At 39.8% G+C, this 15,740-nt stretch overlaps 1 protein-coding gene across 4 annotated transcripts in view; it reads left to right on the top strand.

Annotated features, from left to right (window-relative positions):
* VEGFC (vascular endothelial growth factor C) overlaps positions 1-15,740 on the top strand; it is a 191,500-nt gene that overhangs the window by 113,672 nt on the left and 62,088 nt on the right. The window contains exons 1-2 of one of the 4 annotated variants that reach the window (XM_050973701.1): positions 8,932-9,068; positions 12,772-12,968. The exons of 1 other annotated variant lie outside the window; for it this stretch is intronic. In XM_050973701.1, the coding sequence (XP_050829658.1) occupies positions 12,891-12,968 (78 nt within the window). In that variant the 5' untranslated portion in view covers positions 8,932-9,068; positions 12,772-12,890. Of the gene's footprint in view, positions 1-8,441; positions 9,069-9,534; positions 9,634-12,771; positions 12,969-15,740 lie in introns of those variants that run through there. 2 more of the 4 variants (XM_009101043.4, XM_018926612.3) reach the window with 2 other exon arrangements.

The following is a 15,740-nucleotide window of genomic DNA, read 5'->3' as shown; positions in this document are numbered from 1 at the left end:
TTACCCCTTTTGGCTTAGGTGATAAACATCTATGGAAAAGGGCAAGAAAAGGAATAGGGACTTAGAAAAACAGATGTGATTTGGAAAAAGTCTATTACAATATAAAAGGATATTATTACAATTAATTATGGCTCCTAATTCCCTCCAGTTGCCTTAAAGATTTCAGTGCAAAACTGTGGGCTATAAATATTAGCTGGTCAGATTAACAGTTTCAGAATTGTGAGGAAACAAATATTTCTTTGGACTATTTTTATTTTTATGTAGTTTTATCAACTAGAATACTAGAACTTCATAGGTCCACTAGTAAACACCTATTTTCATTCTAAAATCTTAGAAAATTACTAGGAGTAACCCAACAGCAAAAAGTGTGGGGTGAAGCCATATGCTCTCTGCAATGCCTTAGAAGCAGAAAAATGCTTTTAAAACTATAGCATAGCTTGTCTCCTCTCTCTTGTGGCTGTCTTTGCAGTCTCAGCAGCAGCACCACTGAGTAGTTAGGGCTCCCTGAACTTCCCCAGGTTACATATCTAATATGGCCAGGTCCCAGAAAAAAAAAATCCTGTCTCGTTTCTTCTCTTTGCATGTAGCTGAGCTCATGGGCTTGGGGAGGTTGTCAATGACCATACACTAGTCCATAAAAGAGATTAAAGTTACCATCAGGTGGTCTGACAGTCCAACCTCAGCTGGGGCAACTCAGAACCCAGCACCACACTGGCCTGTTCCCTCATCCCTGAATCCTTCCATGGCAGAGGTGATGCTCCTGACTGGTCACATCTCAAGGGAGCAGAGAAATATGATGGAAGGATAACTCAGACTTTTCTCTATCCTGCTTAAGTGAGATATCTATGAGTGGCCATTCAGTTACATAAAAGATAATTTTTGACCACTCAGAATTATAAGGCAGAAAAAGTAAGCAAAGATAATATCTGTGCATCTTGGAAAATTATTTTAATGTTATAATCCACAGTTTAGAACCTATAATTTTAAATTTTTTAAATAAAATATTTGAAATTTCTAGCTTTTAAAAATTATACATGCTTGTCTCTCTGCTTCTTCCTCCTCTATCCAGATCAGCTGGTTACCCTGGGAAGATGCCATCACTGCAGGGAGTCTTACTAAGAAGCTGGGGTTGGTTTTAATTTTGAATACACTCAGGCTTATGTTCATTATCAATAGAGAAGATTAGGTTGAGTTCCACAGCTGGAACCTGCTCCTGAAAGTGGTCTGTTGATCTACCCTTTGCACTTAAGAATTTTATACTGGGACAGATTAGTTGAAGTGTCCCTGTGGAGTATAGCTGTAGGTTTGTGATGGGATAGGAATTCAAATAATAGATTAGGCCCAGCATGCTACCTGCTTTTTAGGTCAGTAGTAACTGCTTGAATTCCAGTTAGAACGAGATAAGCAAGCAGAAGGACGATGAATGTGCTCCACTTTCTGCCTGCTTTGCCCAGTGATGGTCTCATACCAGTTGCATCAGTTACCTAGTTTAGCCTGAAGTGTTGAACATCAAGACTCTGTTTAGAGACAGTTTAACAGGTTTTGCTGAAAGTAGGAAAGAACTGAAGCAGCCACGAACTGGTTTAAGTATGTCTCTTATTGCATAAATTCATTAATGATAATAGGGGAAACTAGCATGGCTTTCACTATATCACAGCAAATTAGGACCTCGGCCACCCAGTGTTAAGCGTGTAGGAAAATGAAATTTTCTGGCCAGACAGTGAAGGAGGGAATTATTTGGGGCCACTGATGCAATCTCCATATCAATGCACCCTTGTTCTTTAATTTGTTGTCATTGCTTTTTGTTTGTTTGTTTTTTCTTAGCAGCTTTTGAAAAGTGAAAAGGTTAGGGATTGAATTTTGAATTCTTAGAGATGTTCGTTCCTCACCTTTCTAGGTCTGTGCCCAGGGTGTATCCTGAGGTCTCATAGAAACAATAATGCTCTTGATTCAGCACAAAGCATACAAATCTTTGAAGGGAACATGTCATGGTTTTTATTAAGCAATTACTTAGCAGAGAACAAAACCTTCTTAATAACCTAGTTAAGCATGCTGCAAATTCAAACTTAGTAATGGTAACTTGCTGACTGAAAGTTGGTATGCAGGTTTCTCATTTTGCTTTGTCTTATTTGCTATGATATATAAAAAAAGAGGACATAAAATATCTGAAGCTGCTGCTTTACTGTTTTTCTGTGAGATGCATCCAAAAAGCTGGTACATGGTTTTGTTTAGGTTTTTGCTCTTTCTGACTGAATGAATAAATCTAGTTTCAATGAGGATGGCAGTAGTGCTTTTATTCATTTCATTGAAAATTATGAAGACTATTTCAGATTTGATTTCCTGTGTACTTCCTTTCAACCCTATCTGTTGGACTGACTTTTGGTGTAATAATGAGGTGTAAAAATAAATATTTTTGTTATGAATAAGTATAGTGGTCTGAACATGAGACTGTAAGACAAGAACAAATTTACTATGTGGTTTGGACCTGGATCAATGAGAAATGGATTCAGTTTCCCTCATATATAAGGTATGTCCTATGGACTTAGATAAACCATCTGTCTAGACTGTTTATCTATTTTTTTTTCTCTAACAGTTACAATTTAATATGCTACTTAAGAAGAGCACAGTGAGTGTCTGCTACTGCTATCAATTTCCTTCATGCTTTTCCAGCATCTGTATTCATTGAATAAAGTATCCAACATTGGACTACTCCTCCCTTTCACCCCTCCAGCTCCCTTTTACTTAAAAATCATTTTATGGTCCTGTTGTCCAGAACCATGTCTGATGTATTTTTAAACCTCCCAGTTTAAACCTCTCATAACAACAAATTCCAGAGGTTTGCTACCTGGCATATCAAGGAAAACAAAAGAAAAACCCAACAAACCCAAACCAGTATCCAACCCAAACCACAAATCTCTCTTTCATCATTTTTAAGTTTTCAGCCATGTGAAAAATGAAGTTGGAATTAAGCAAGAACCTCAGTCCTGTATGTCCCCACATTTTGGTATTTATGGTTTCTGAATCAGTATGATGGGCTGAAGCAAATCCTGCAGTGTGGATCAGGAAGTCAGGAGAGAATTTTCAACCTATATACTTTGCAATAGGTCAATAACAACACTTTTTCTGACCACAAGGAACCAACGGCAGCACAGGGCCAGTACTGTTGCTAACATATTTTATGAAAAATCCTTTACTTAGGATTTTTCCTTTCTTAGAGCTGAGAAGCCTTGGAACACTAAACAATTCTTATCTGCTGCTGTGGAATGCCATGGGAAAATCTGTGATTAGCCCCGTCAGACTGTTTCCAATTAAGAGCCTATCGCAATTCACCTGTTCGGCCCGTCTCGAGCTGAGAAGACTTCAGTTTAGACATTCCTATTCTATTCTTAGCTTAGCCTTGTAGTGAAACCTTTCTCTTTACTCTTTTAGTATAGTTTCTATATCTTAAATATCATATCATAATAAATCAAAGCCTTCTGATACATGGAGTCAACGTTGTCGTCTCTTCCCTCATCATAGGACCTCAGAAAACCCCTGTAATACAGTACACCTCTACTTTGTTATGTGTAAAGATAGGACTAGGGAGCAAGGACTGCAAAGACAGATAGACTTAAAATTGGAAGTAATTTTCATGGAGTATAAAAATAACTAGAAAAAAATTGGAGGTAGTTCCCTTTCTCTTGAGAAATGAGAGTGTTCCAATGTGGAAAGAGTCAGATCTACAACTACAGGAAAAGGAACATCTGGCTGGATAGAAAATCCTCAAAAAACATACAAAAATTGCATCCTATTGCAAGCTTAAAATGAATCTGTTGAAAAAGCAAATACCACATGGGAATGTACACGCAGAATAATGGGTTGGGGTGTTTTGTTTTGCTCAACACAGGCAGTTTTGAAGTATCTTTGTTTAGTGTTAAGCATCAGTTTTCAATGAATCCCTGGATAAATGTTATTCAAATGACAGTTATAAGCGTAACTTCGGAAAACAAAAATTTATCAAGATTTTGAAAACACTGATCTTATTAAGCTTAAAACTAGAAGATTAGGTAAGGAAGGCTACGTGCTCACATCTATAAAAGGTTATGTTTAATTGGAGAAAATAATTGACTTTTATAAATAAACCATATTAATAAAAAAGGAGGCTCATTAAAATAATGCATTTATACTACTCTGGGTTTGGAAGTGAACTGGTCTCAAAAATGTTTGTCAATATTTTTAAGGTTTTAATAATTCAGCATTTTACATGTAGGGTTTAGCATATTCCTAATTTCTAGAATAGGCAAAATATTGAACAGAAAGTTAGAAGCACTGAAGAAAAAGAGAAAGAATGCAGCAGATATCCAAGTGCAGAGGAGGTATACAGGAGCAAAATCAGGGGAAACTGCATCTCTTTAAAGAAACACTTATTTCTGCCATTGTTTTAGAAATTACATAGAAATGTCTCTTGAATTGATTTGGTACCATCTTGCCCTGCTATACTATCAAATCTTGTAAGTACAAGTGGAAAGAAAAAAATTTTGAATAAGCATCTTATAGGTTGTCATTTGGAAAACAACTGCAGGAAGGTATGCATCATGCTAAGTGTTTGTATGTTTAGTGGTCATGTGCTGTTAGCTCCTAATATTTTTTGTTGAATCTAAGACTGTTTATTTAGTGACATGGCTTCAGCTATACACAGTTTAGATTGTGCACAGCTTTCAGTTAAGAGGCAGCATAAATTTGCAATCATTTTATTGTTTATAGTCAGAGGTTATTACAATGACCATCAGCAGTCTACAGGATGTTAAATTAATGTTCTATGGATACTTGCTGTTGTGTCAGACTTTACATCACAAGAGGGAAGAAAAACTGTGGTAAAGAGAAAAATCATAATGTAAGTCAGCTAAATAAAATGTGTGCTAGGCCTTTCTCCATTCTAAGCTTTAGAGATATGTAATTTGCTTTGGTTAATTCAAACACTTTTCTTGAGATTGCAGCCTGGTGCTGTCCATTTTTGCATCATACTACCCCTTTTTATAGCAAGGGTTGGAAGGTTTTACACTACTGCAGTCATATAGTCTGTAACACAAAGAAATGCTAATGTTAGGTGCCAATAATTTTGATTTTAACAGTTTAAAAAGGGAATCCCTGAGAACAAAGAAATCCCAATAATCCTGTAATCCTTGAATATCAACCGGTGTCAAAAAGCTGAATTCTAAGGATTCTTGTCTTGTTAATTAATTTTCAAAAGGGACCAATTTTTATACTAAACAAAAGACAAATTTCCTATAACAAAGTGCTGGCTGCTAGGTCAAGCATTGCAGAAAATGATCTTGCAGCAACGATGTCTTTCTCATTGAACTGAAGTTATTTGTCCTGGCAATAATGCAAATGAATGGATAAAACTACATTTCAGGAGTCTTAGCTGGAGGTTTGGTGTAGAACAGTTTCCCATGGGGTTTTACAAGAGAGGATGTCTGATCAAAGCCAAGGAAAATATTTCAGGAGTTACTGATGATCTCCAAGCCACCATGCTTAGATCCTTTTCTAGGATTATATAAGGAAATACTGAATGAGGGCTGATACCAAGAAAAAGATAGGGCTTTAAATGTGCTTTTGATGGGTGATGAAGGACATTACTCTCATAATCAGTAAAACTGGCAGTACTCTTAAATATTTCCATTAAATTATGTTTTGTGCCAGTAAGAAATGTAGAGAAGCAGACTGCAGCCTCAAATCCACAGTATCCTCCTTTTTCAGTTGCTAAGTCTTCTGTAAAGCTGGTTACTCTGAGTAGATAAGTAATAAGAAAAGAAATGTGTAATAAAACTTTGGATTGCCTGATTCAGTGGCAGAAAACGTATCAGCGAGCAGTTTTGTCCAGTTTGGCACTGAATTGGAATTACCTTTTTTTTTTTTTTTTTTCCTTTTTTTCCTCTAAACATTTGCAGTAATTTACATTTTCCCTAATTTATGGTATCTACACGGGACATTGATATTTTAGACATTGATCAATACCCGATTTTCTTTTTTCTAATCATGAGAGGAAGTATGGTGGAGTTCCATCTGTAAAGGAACTAAGGAAGCTTACTTAGTGCCTTCATCTTTTGGGATGCTCCAGAATGGTACTTCCACAGTCTTTTGAGCTGCTACACACAGGGAGCAATGGTTTTTACCGTTGAGATTTACATTACACATAATGCCATGGAAACTTACCAGTAAGACTGATGTGTATTAAAACAAATAAAAACCATGATATCTGATTTTAACTCTTGAGTATGCCTCTGTCTGTCTGTTTAATAGGAGAATGAGAAGGAGATTGCTTTAAAACAAACACAATAATTTAAAGACAATGGAAATCACCTCTGTGAAAAGAAAACATTTGTTAGCATATATTTCTACATTAAGCAAGTAAACCTCATTATGAAAGCATGCTACTGTTTTTTCTTGCTGCTCTTAACTCTCATGTATTTCCCACTTTCTGCTCACATTTCTTGCAGCTGGTTTTCACACTGCTAACAAATGGATAGGAAACAGACATTGAAATGCATCTTTGTTTCAGAAGCAGAATGTACCTGAAAGGAACACATCAGGCATTTCTAGATACAAGAGAGGTGTGTTCTTGGCAGACATGTTACACCAACTTGAACAAGGGATTGGGGCCTGGATTTTTAAAAGTCATTCTTAAAACAATATTAAAAGAATTCATTCGAAAGACTCTTACTTCTGACATAAAAATAGTGGTTTTATTTTTTAACAGCAGCTATTGTTGTCATTGAAGCATAAAGGACAGTCAGATCCAGACCTGTGTCTTTACATTATTAGGATATCTCTTTAGTCATCTGCGTTTATAAGGTCAGCTCACTGTTAGTGTACACAGTGTCACTTAGAATTTTAAATTGATTGTCCTGTAGGCTGATTTTTACTTAACTTGAAAACAAGACAAGAAATATTAACTATTAGGTGGTGGAGAAAGTATGAAATATATTTTAATTTGTAAACCTTTAAATTAGCCATCTTTTATGGGATGGAGAGAAATTAAGTCTAGATTAGGAAAAACCTTAGTGTCCCAGAGGCGATGGAATATTTATGTGTTTGTGCACAGAACATACAAACTATCATAGATTTCAACCACTTTCTTGTTAAAACTTTGATTAGGCTGAGACTTGAGCCCCTATGACTATGATTACTAGCTTGCAATTATGACACTTGAAACTTGCTATACAGGGCAGTTGGTGGAAATGCTCTATTACATAAAAGCCTTTGATGTCATGATGGATGTTCTATGAATTGTGGGGGGAAGAATGGAAGTGCTGGAGAACTGGAGAAATAAATAATGAAGCCAGCTGATATTATGATGGCACAGCAGGAGTGGTATGTTTCATTCTGTTTTGTGATTTAGTTGCGCGGCTTCTCCTTGCACGGCACTCACTTATTGAAATAATAATTTCTGTGCTTGATTTTTCAGGCAGGTTTTAATAAAGTGCTGCACAAGAACAACTTCTCTATACCAGCCTGAGGTACTTTTGAGAGATTTTTAATATATTTACATTCAAATCAGTAATGCTGCATTTCTATTTAGATGGATTTTGCACCCTGGACTATGCTCTCTTTGGGCTCTAATCCCATGCTTTGAAGCGCTGTAAGGGTCCAGTGAAGAACAATGGTCTTTTTTAATTTATGTATGCTATTTTGTATCTTCATAGCTGTTCTGTTTAACTTCTACCCTGACTTTATTTCGCTTTACTCCGTCTTGAAAGTATTTAGAAAAACGTTAGTGCTTTAATAATTTTCTAATGACTATACAACCTCTTAAAATATAGCCGTATTTAAACTTTAGATTTCATTCTGATTGCAAATGAAGTGATTACTTTCTAGCATCAAAATACTTGTGCAGCAGCACGCTGAAATACCATCTTGGAAATGATAACAAATAAATAAATAAACCCAGGAGGTATCTGAGAGCTTTCCAGAGACACCTTTATGCGTAACTCCCAGAATGTCGCTCCCAAAATAATAAAATAATGGCATTCCCCAACAATAAGAGCAGTGTAACATGAGCAGACTGCCAGCATCTAGTCAAGGCAGTCAGAGATCTGCCACCACAGTTGGTTCCCATACAGTCTAATTACCAAAAGATGCACACAAGCAATTCAGAAAACAAATTAAAAGCTTTTTAAATATTTACAGAAGGGTCGATAATCAAGCAAAAAATTAGTGTAGGGAATATAACATTTTCCTTTTGTGTAGTTGAGATTTGAGCAGGCTGTAGAGTGTTACTTTGATAGCAGTATGCATTCTTTTTTAACTTTTAATCACAGTGTAACCACAACACAGGATCTATGCTGTTTTATTTAGGGCTCTGAATTGGATGTTACTTCTCTTCGAAGAGGGCTTCAAAATGTCACTGATAGGAAGGATACAAATAATTATGGTGCTCTTTGGATTACTGTTTCGCCTAGCGCAGCGGGGCCCCTCGGCACCGAGCCCCCGGCCCGGCCCGCGCGAAGGGATCTCCCCGGGTGCGACCGGCCGCTCGGTCCCGCTCTGCTGCTCCCTGGCTCTCGCTCTCTCTCTCTCCCTCCTTCCCTTCCCTCCTCCTCCTCCTCTCTGCGCTTTCCACCTCCCCTGCTCCTGAGTGAGCGCAGCCTCGGATGTCCGGTTTCCTGGTGGGTTTTTTACCTGGCAAACTCTGGATAACTTTGGTGAGAATTTGCAAAGCGGCTGGGAAAGTTGGGAACTCCCCTGCAAGCGCATAGGAGCTGCTGCTACCGCATCTTCTCCATCCCACGGATTTTACTGCCTTGGATATTGCGAGGGGAGGGAGGGGGGAGAGGACAGCGAAAGAAGGGGGGGAGAGGAAGAGAAGGAGCTTCATAATTTCGGCTGCATTCCTCCGACTGCCCCGCGGTCCCGCTCCGCGCCCGCTCTGCCATCCCTGCACCATGCACTTGCTGGAGGTGCTCTCCCTGAGCTGCTGCCTGGCTGCCGGCGCCGTGCTCCTGGGACCCCGGCAGCCGGCCGCTGCCGCCGCCTATGAGTCCGGCCAGGGCTACTACGAGGAGGAGCCCGACGCGGGGGAGGCAAAGGTAAGCCCGTGACCCCGCTGTAGATGCCAGCTCCTCTGGGCATGTGGCTGCGAGTCCATTTAAACGGAGGGCTTGGGAATTCCACCAAGGAAAAGATGTGGAGAAGCCTTTTGAAGTGTGTGTGTGGGGGCTCCTTAAAAGTGGGGGAAGGAATTTTTTTAAAAGCGTATGAGTTTTCGGGGTTGCTGGAAGGCGGGCTGCACGGGGAACAACTGCGTTTACAGAGACGCGAAACACCTGATGAGCAGAGACAGCCCGCGGGCTGCGCTCCTGCCCTGGAGCGGGGACTGCCCGGCCGGGAGCGGTCCCGATCCCGATCCCGGCCGGGGCAGCGGCCCTTGGGCTGCGGCTGATGCGGGCCCTGGAGCTGGGGCGCGCCCCGCAGGCGCCTCCGAGCGGGGTCCTGCGCTGGGGAGCGCGGAGCGAGGGAGGGCGGGCTGAGGAGCGCTCCGGGGAGCAGCTGGGCGCAAGAACGAAGCGGCCCGGGAAGCGTGGGAGGACGATGACAGCAAAACCCTAGACTTTCCATTTGTCGAGAAGTCTCTTGGAGTTACTGACGCTTAGGGTGAGCTGCTGCTGCTGCTGTGTGACAGAGTTGACGGGAGGTGTAAGGTGACACTCCAGTCTGAAAACCTTAGTTCTGCCCAGAAGCATGGTGAAGGTTGGGCTTAAATTCTCGGATTCCAGACACAAATACTTAAAATTCTCGGTTAATTTTTGTTTGCATATTAAGTTTCGTAACATAAAACTCAAGTACCTTTGGTAGTTGTGGTTATGCAGTTGCTGGTATGCTGATGCATAAGAAAGATGCATAGTATGTGGTTGTATAGGCATGTGGCATTGTTAGGGAGACCTTTGATGTCTGTCTTACCCTCATCTCATTGTTTTGAAGATTTCTGACATACTTATTGAAAGCAATCATGACCTAGCTCATTCATTATTCATTTCAGTATGGGGCAGGGAGGGAGTTGTGTGGATTAAAATTTAAACTAATATTCTGATTTTTTTTCTCCCCCTATGCTGTTTGCTTTACTGATTAAAAAGTTTGGGAAATTTTATTGTAACTACCTGGAAATCAAGTTTTGATCGTATACATTACCTGCACTTCAGGTATGCAAACTGTTGTACACCGTACGTTGTACACAGAAGTCATACTTTCATACTTTTCAAATCTGCATGGAAAAGTTTACTGATTATACTGTACTCTCTTAAAATATTTTAACTACAGCTGAATGCCTACATTGCAATATTCTGAGTGCTAATATGCTATCAGTGATCATTTTGCTTAAAAGTGTATAAAGTATTTTTCACATTTTAGTATTTTAAAGTAGGATCAATTCAGTTAGCCACTCTTACCACTTAGACTATTTATAAAAATTTAAAAAAAAGAATGCCAAAACTTAGTGGAGGGTAAAAATACCTCAACTCCTTCCAACCCATGACTGCAAGTCAGTTATTTACTGGGTGAAACTGGCATTTGAGTTGTAAAGCCTTGGAACAGCTTATGCTGAAAAGGTAGAGACTCCAAACTGGAGCATAGCACATACTTTGTGTACTTAGACTGCTGAGGTAGAACAGCTGATAGTGAAGGTACTCTCCTCAGTGATGCTTTGTGTTCCCGTGCATATGGTGTGGAAAGTTACTCTGTTTCTTGAAGAAACCTCGAAGTATTTGGGAGCTGCCACTGCAGTGCATTGTGTATAAGTGCAAGTGCTCCCTGGAAAAAGAGGAACTGTCAGCAAAGCAAAGGAAGGAAAGGTCAAGAGACCAAGGAGAGTGGGATAGCATGTGTTAAGCGATTACGTTAATAGGAAGACGGTTTTGTGCCTGATTACTGCTGAGTAGTAAGTAGAGAAAGATTCTGGATCCAAGCAGACTTAGTCATGTTGGAAGCCTGTAGTCATGAGTTTGTTGCTTTTGCTGGAACTGTTTGAGTGAGCAAGTACTGCACATATTTGTGAATATTGAGATGAGTATCTAAGGTAATTATGAAAGGATTAAATAAGTAAACTGCAAATAATTGTTTCGAAGAAAATACGATTGTATTGTCAGTATAAAGCCAACTGCTTGAACTTTGTTAACTTCAAAGAAGTTCATAGATGTTATGTTTTTATTTCCCATCAAGATGCTGTGCTGCTGCATGTTAAACTGATGCCTAAGTGCAGGTCATACATGCCATTGGATCAGCTCTTCATACAATATATTTATTTCTCTTCACTCCTATTTTAAGAGCTTTAGCTTTAGAAAGCACTTTAAAAAGTTGAATGAAGTTGAGTCTTCTCCAACATAGGAAGAAAAGCTGGCCAGAAAATAGGGGTATTGTGTTTTTAAGCAGGTAATTTTGACGTATTAAACTTGTCTAGAGATTTGCCACAACTTAGAAGTGTTACAGATATAAATAGTAGTAGTTCTTCATACACAGCTCTTGCAAGGGCATGTTCTGCAGCAAGTGGGCACTGATAAGCTTGTGCAACACTACCTCATCCCTCTCCACTCCTACCCCCCACCCCTACCTTTTTTTTATTTTTTTTTTTCAGCCTAGGGGTAAGGTTCCTTATTTAACAAGCTTTCAGGGCCCAGCTTAATACTTTTCAGCTGAACTGTCAGCTCGGTGGGATGGGAATGAGCCCTGCCTGTAAATCACCTCTTGCGGATTTCCTGCAGCACAGGGGGCTGTCCCGAGGAGCTGTCCCCCCTGGCAGCCACACCCGCCCCTCCCGGCGGGGCAGGAGGGTAGCCCTGGCCCCTTTCTCCGCCTGGCTGGCTTGGTGTGGAGGGCAGCCCTGGCCCCTTTCTCCGCCTGGCTGGCTTGGTGCGGAGGGCAGCCTGGTGTGGAGGGCAGCCTGGCCCTTCAGTCAGCGCTGTGCTCCAGGCGGGCCCGGGGGAATCAGCCCTCCTGCCCCGGATTTCACGGGTTTGGCAGGGACCCGCCGCCCCGCAGGGATGCTCGGAGCAGCTGCTGCGAGGGGAGGGTGAGCTCTTTTGCAACTTTAGCTCCTTGTACTGTCTTTGAGTGTTTTAATAACTTTTATAATGTGTTTGGTCTCTGGCTTTTGTTCTTTAGGTGATTTTGTGAGGTGAGTATAAACTGTCTACCTGGGAGAGTATTATTTTAAAGAAATAAATAATGCCTTATTGTTTGCTGAAAGTTTAAAAATGAACTGAAGGAACTACGTGGGTATTCTGTGCAGGAATTAAACTTCCGGGGTCATTGAAATAAAGGTGTGGCAGTAGCATGTACCTAGACTTCATTAATGAAGGCAATGAGGTAACAATAGCAGGAATAGGTTATTATGGTAACAATAACTGGAATGAAACTACACAGCTGGCAGGGTTTGTCATAGCTGCACCATCATTTTGTTGCATAGTCTTTAGAATTATGTGACTATGCAAAAGCAATATTGGTCAATTGTCCCATAGTAGTTTGAAAAGGTTTAAAACTATGTTTATGCAGAAACTTTTAGTTTTGTATTAGAATGAGAATAGCAAATGAAAATGTATTTGCCTTTTCTAAAGCACTTCTCTGAAAATTTCACTGGGGCCTCTTTGCACAGGCAACAATAAAGTACAGAACAGTTTGTGCTGTGATTCTGTCATTTAGGGGTTTTTGCAGTGTAAATGCATGTGCTTACTTGAGCTGCATTTTTCTTGGATGCTACCTGAGATGTACCTTTGTAATTTGATTATTATAAAATTATTTCAGATCTGACCTAATCATCCAGTGCTGCTCATTGATGGCTAACAGAGTTTGAGTACTGTTAGTGGGAGTGTGAGGGAAGCAGCGTGTCAGTTTCCTGGGTTTCCTGCTGTCCCTGTATCTCCATGGTACAATCTCAGAGCCGTCAGTTTCATGGCCACCCATCCGTTTACCAAGTGCTTTCCTCCGTGGTCTGTGCACAGGTGAGAGACGAGGCTGCCTTGTCTGTTTTGAAAACAAGCACACACCTCACTCCCTGTACTTAAACAGTGTTAAGCTGAGCATGTAGGGAGAATATTTTTTCCTGCTGTTGCTGTTTATTCTGCTGCAAATTTTCTTGTACGTGTGTAGCCCCTCTCTTTTCAGACACATGAACACAAAAAGATGCTGTTTTTTACAACCATTATTTGTAGCAGATGCAATGGGATGAACATTGTAGTAATTCTTTTAAGGACTAAGCAATGCTTCTGCAAACAGAGATATTAAACTTTGGTCTGGCCTTTTGTGTGAGTAAAGTACAGTACTAAGCCCAAAGAGCTCTCTGCACTTTCTAGTTCTTGGAGAGCATTCCTGTCTAGCTTAAGCACGCTAGTGTGCCTGGGAGGGACTTCAGCTGTTTGTCAGCAGCAATCCCATGCATTTATGAAGGTTATAAAAAAGCTGTGGAGGTCATTTTAACTGCAGTGTTTAGAGGCATACAGAAGCATCCCATCAAAAGTATTATTTTTATGCTCACTTAGGCTGTGTGTATTCAGAGTCTTGCCTGTTTTTCAAGGGTGTGTATCCACTTACTTTAGTAAAAATAAACCAGGACTTAGACTTCAGACTGTTGTAGCTGAGGGTGATGGTAATAATCTTCTCTCACTGATACCCTGCATCCAGGATAGAAGTCTGTTGAGAACCTTCTGCTGCTGTTTTTTTTAAATGTGGTCAGTGATTCATGAAAAAAAAAAATCTTTGGAAGAAAAGGGAATCCAACTAAAGTCACACTGGTTTCCTATCAAATGTAATATCCTGTTTAATGTAAAAAAAATGTGTTACAGCTGTTTGTAGAATGAGTTATAAGAAATTCCAAGCAAGATTGTCCCTGAAAGTTGCAAGTTCCTTTAAATACTAAGTTGCCTCTTGGGAGTTTTGTTTGGTAAAGTACTGAGTTTTGATTAGTAAGTAGGATAGGTATGACTATTTTCCCTGTCTATTACAAATGTTTATTACTTTTTAAATTTCACCTTGGTTCTATTCAGAGTGATAATGTAATACCAAATTCCCCTCCATGTAAATGTCTTATCTACTTCAAAGAAACTAATGGCTGTATAAATTGCACCAGAATTTTAATTTAAAACATTGATAAATTATGGGAGCATGGATGATTGTTTGTTGACTTTGTTAACTTGTTTGTCTTGTTTTGTATTTATCTGCTCCAGAAGTTCTTTTGGTGACAATATTTGTGTTGCTCTCCCTCTTTGTTTCATTTCAGACTTTAGTTAGGAAATAGCTATGCTGTAAGTCATTTATTCTTCTGTTCTTCCATTGTAATCTTCATAAATCAATCCCTTTAACTCTGTAGTAGTTTGTTGGGTTTTTTCTTTTGACATTTCCTGGCTTCTCTAAGATAGCTGTAACTGCTTACAAGTATTTAGAGACTGCAGTTGCCAGTGGAAGGAATAGATATTCTAGTAAGAAGCTACTTTTTAGCAAAATAACCAAGAGAAATGGTCTTCTTTGGGGAAGGAGAAGAAAACATGGGGGTAAAACTTCTGATAAGAAAAGGAAAAAATCATAGCAATTGTTGTATTTTGACTGTATTGTAGTCTTTACTGAGTGTAGATGAGCATGTAATCATTCTTCATGTAGTTACTAAGGCCATATGGCATCTGCAGCTAACTTTTGGGATCTTGTTTGTGGTTGACTTCAATTACATGGTTTAATTCTTTGACTTTGCTTACTCAATAGTTATGCTCTGTTGAGAAAGAGAGAAGAGAGGAATTAGCAGAAGGGATAGCTTCTGAGAACAGATGCAACAGTTGGCTATTTCCTAATATTTTTTCCTTGAAGATGATCCATAGTAAGTCCCCCAAGCATTTCTTTACTGAGAGGATTATCAAACATTGGAGCAATCTTAGAGAGGTGTTTGGTGCCCTGAGCCTGCCAGTGTTTTGGAGGCATTTGGACAATTCCTGTAACAACATGCTCTAGCTTTTGGTCAGCCCTGAAGTGGTCAGGCAGCTGGACTTGGTGATTGGTGTAGGTGTCTTCCAAGTGAAATATTCTATTCTATTTGAGATTGTTTAAAAGAAGCAAAACTTACTGTTGTTGTCCTTCAACTTACTTCAGCTGCCAAATTCAGCTGGCCAAATGCATTTGTGGTGAACTGCTCCAGCTGTCCAGAATGTACTTGTGGCATCAGTTACAATATTTAGAGCCAGGAAAAAAACTGGCCAAGTGAAGCTTTACACCTTATCTACTCTTGACTTACTCTTGTTTGTGTAGACAATCAAATGTTTGGAGGGCTAGTTTGTTTCATGAGTGTATTTGCTTTAGAGGGGGAGAGGGAAAGTTACAGCTGGTGGGTAAACTCTCCAGACTGCTTAAGTCTCTTTGGTTTTCTTTGTTCCCTAAGGAAAAAAAAAAAGGGAAAGCATTTCTTACCTCAAGTACTGGAAGTAATTCTGAGAGGTTTTGGTGGGTTTTTTTGGTGTTCTTGTTTGTTTTTGTTGGTTTTTAAATCTGTTTTTTTTTTTTTTTCTTTATGTTGCCTTTGGAACCCTGTGAATTTACCAGTCCTACCTGTCACTCTTCTTCACTAACAACTGGGAGGTGTGGCACACTGTGTGACAGCTTTGTGACTGCTGTGAGGTGGAGACTATGGGGGTACCATAACAGAGGGTTTCACTGAAAGTCACTGACAGTGCTTGTACTTTGTACCCCTGAAAGGATAGTTCTTTATTTGGTGTGCTGCTGAGGAGAGAATCTCT

This window comes from Serinus canaria, chromosome 4, assembly GCF_022539315.1.
Source record: "Serinus canaria isolate serCan28SL12 chromosome 4, serCan2020, whole genome shotgun sequence".
Lineage (NCBI taxonomy): Eukaryota > Metazoa > Chordata > Aves > Passeriformes > Fringillidae > Serinus > Serinus canaria.
The sequence above is the reverse complement of the archived record's forward strand: the minus strand, read 5'-3'. Positions and strand labels throughout refer to the sequence as shown.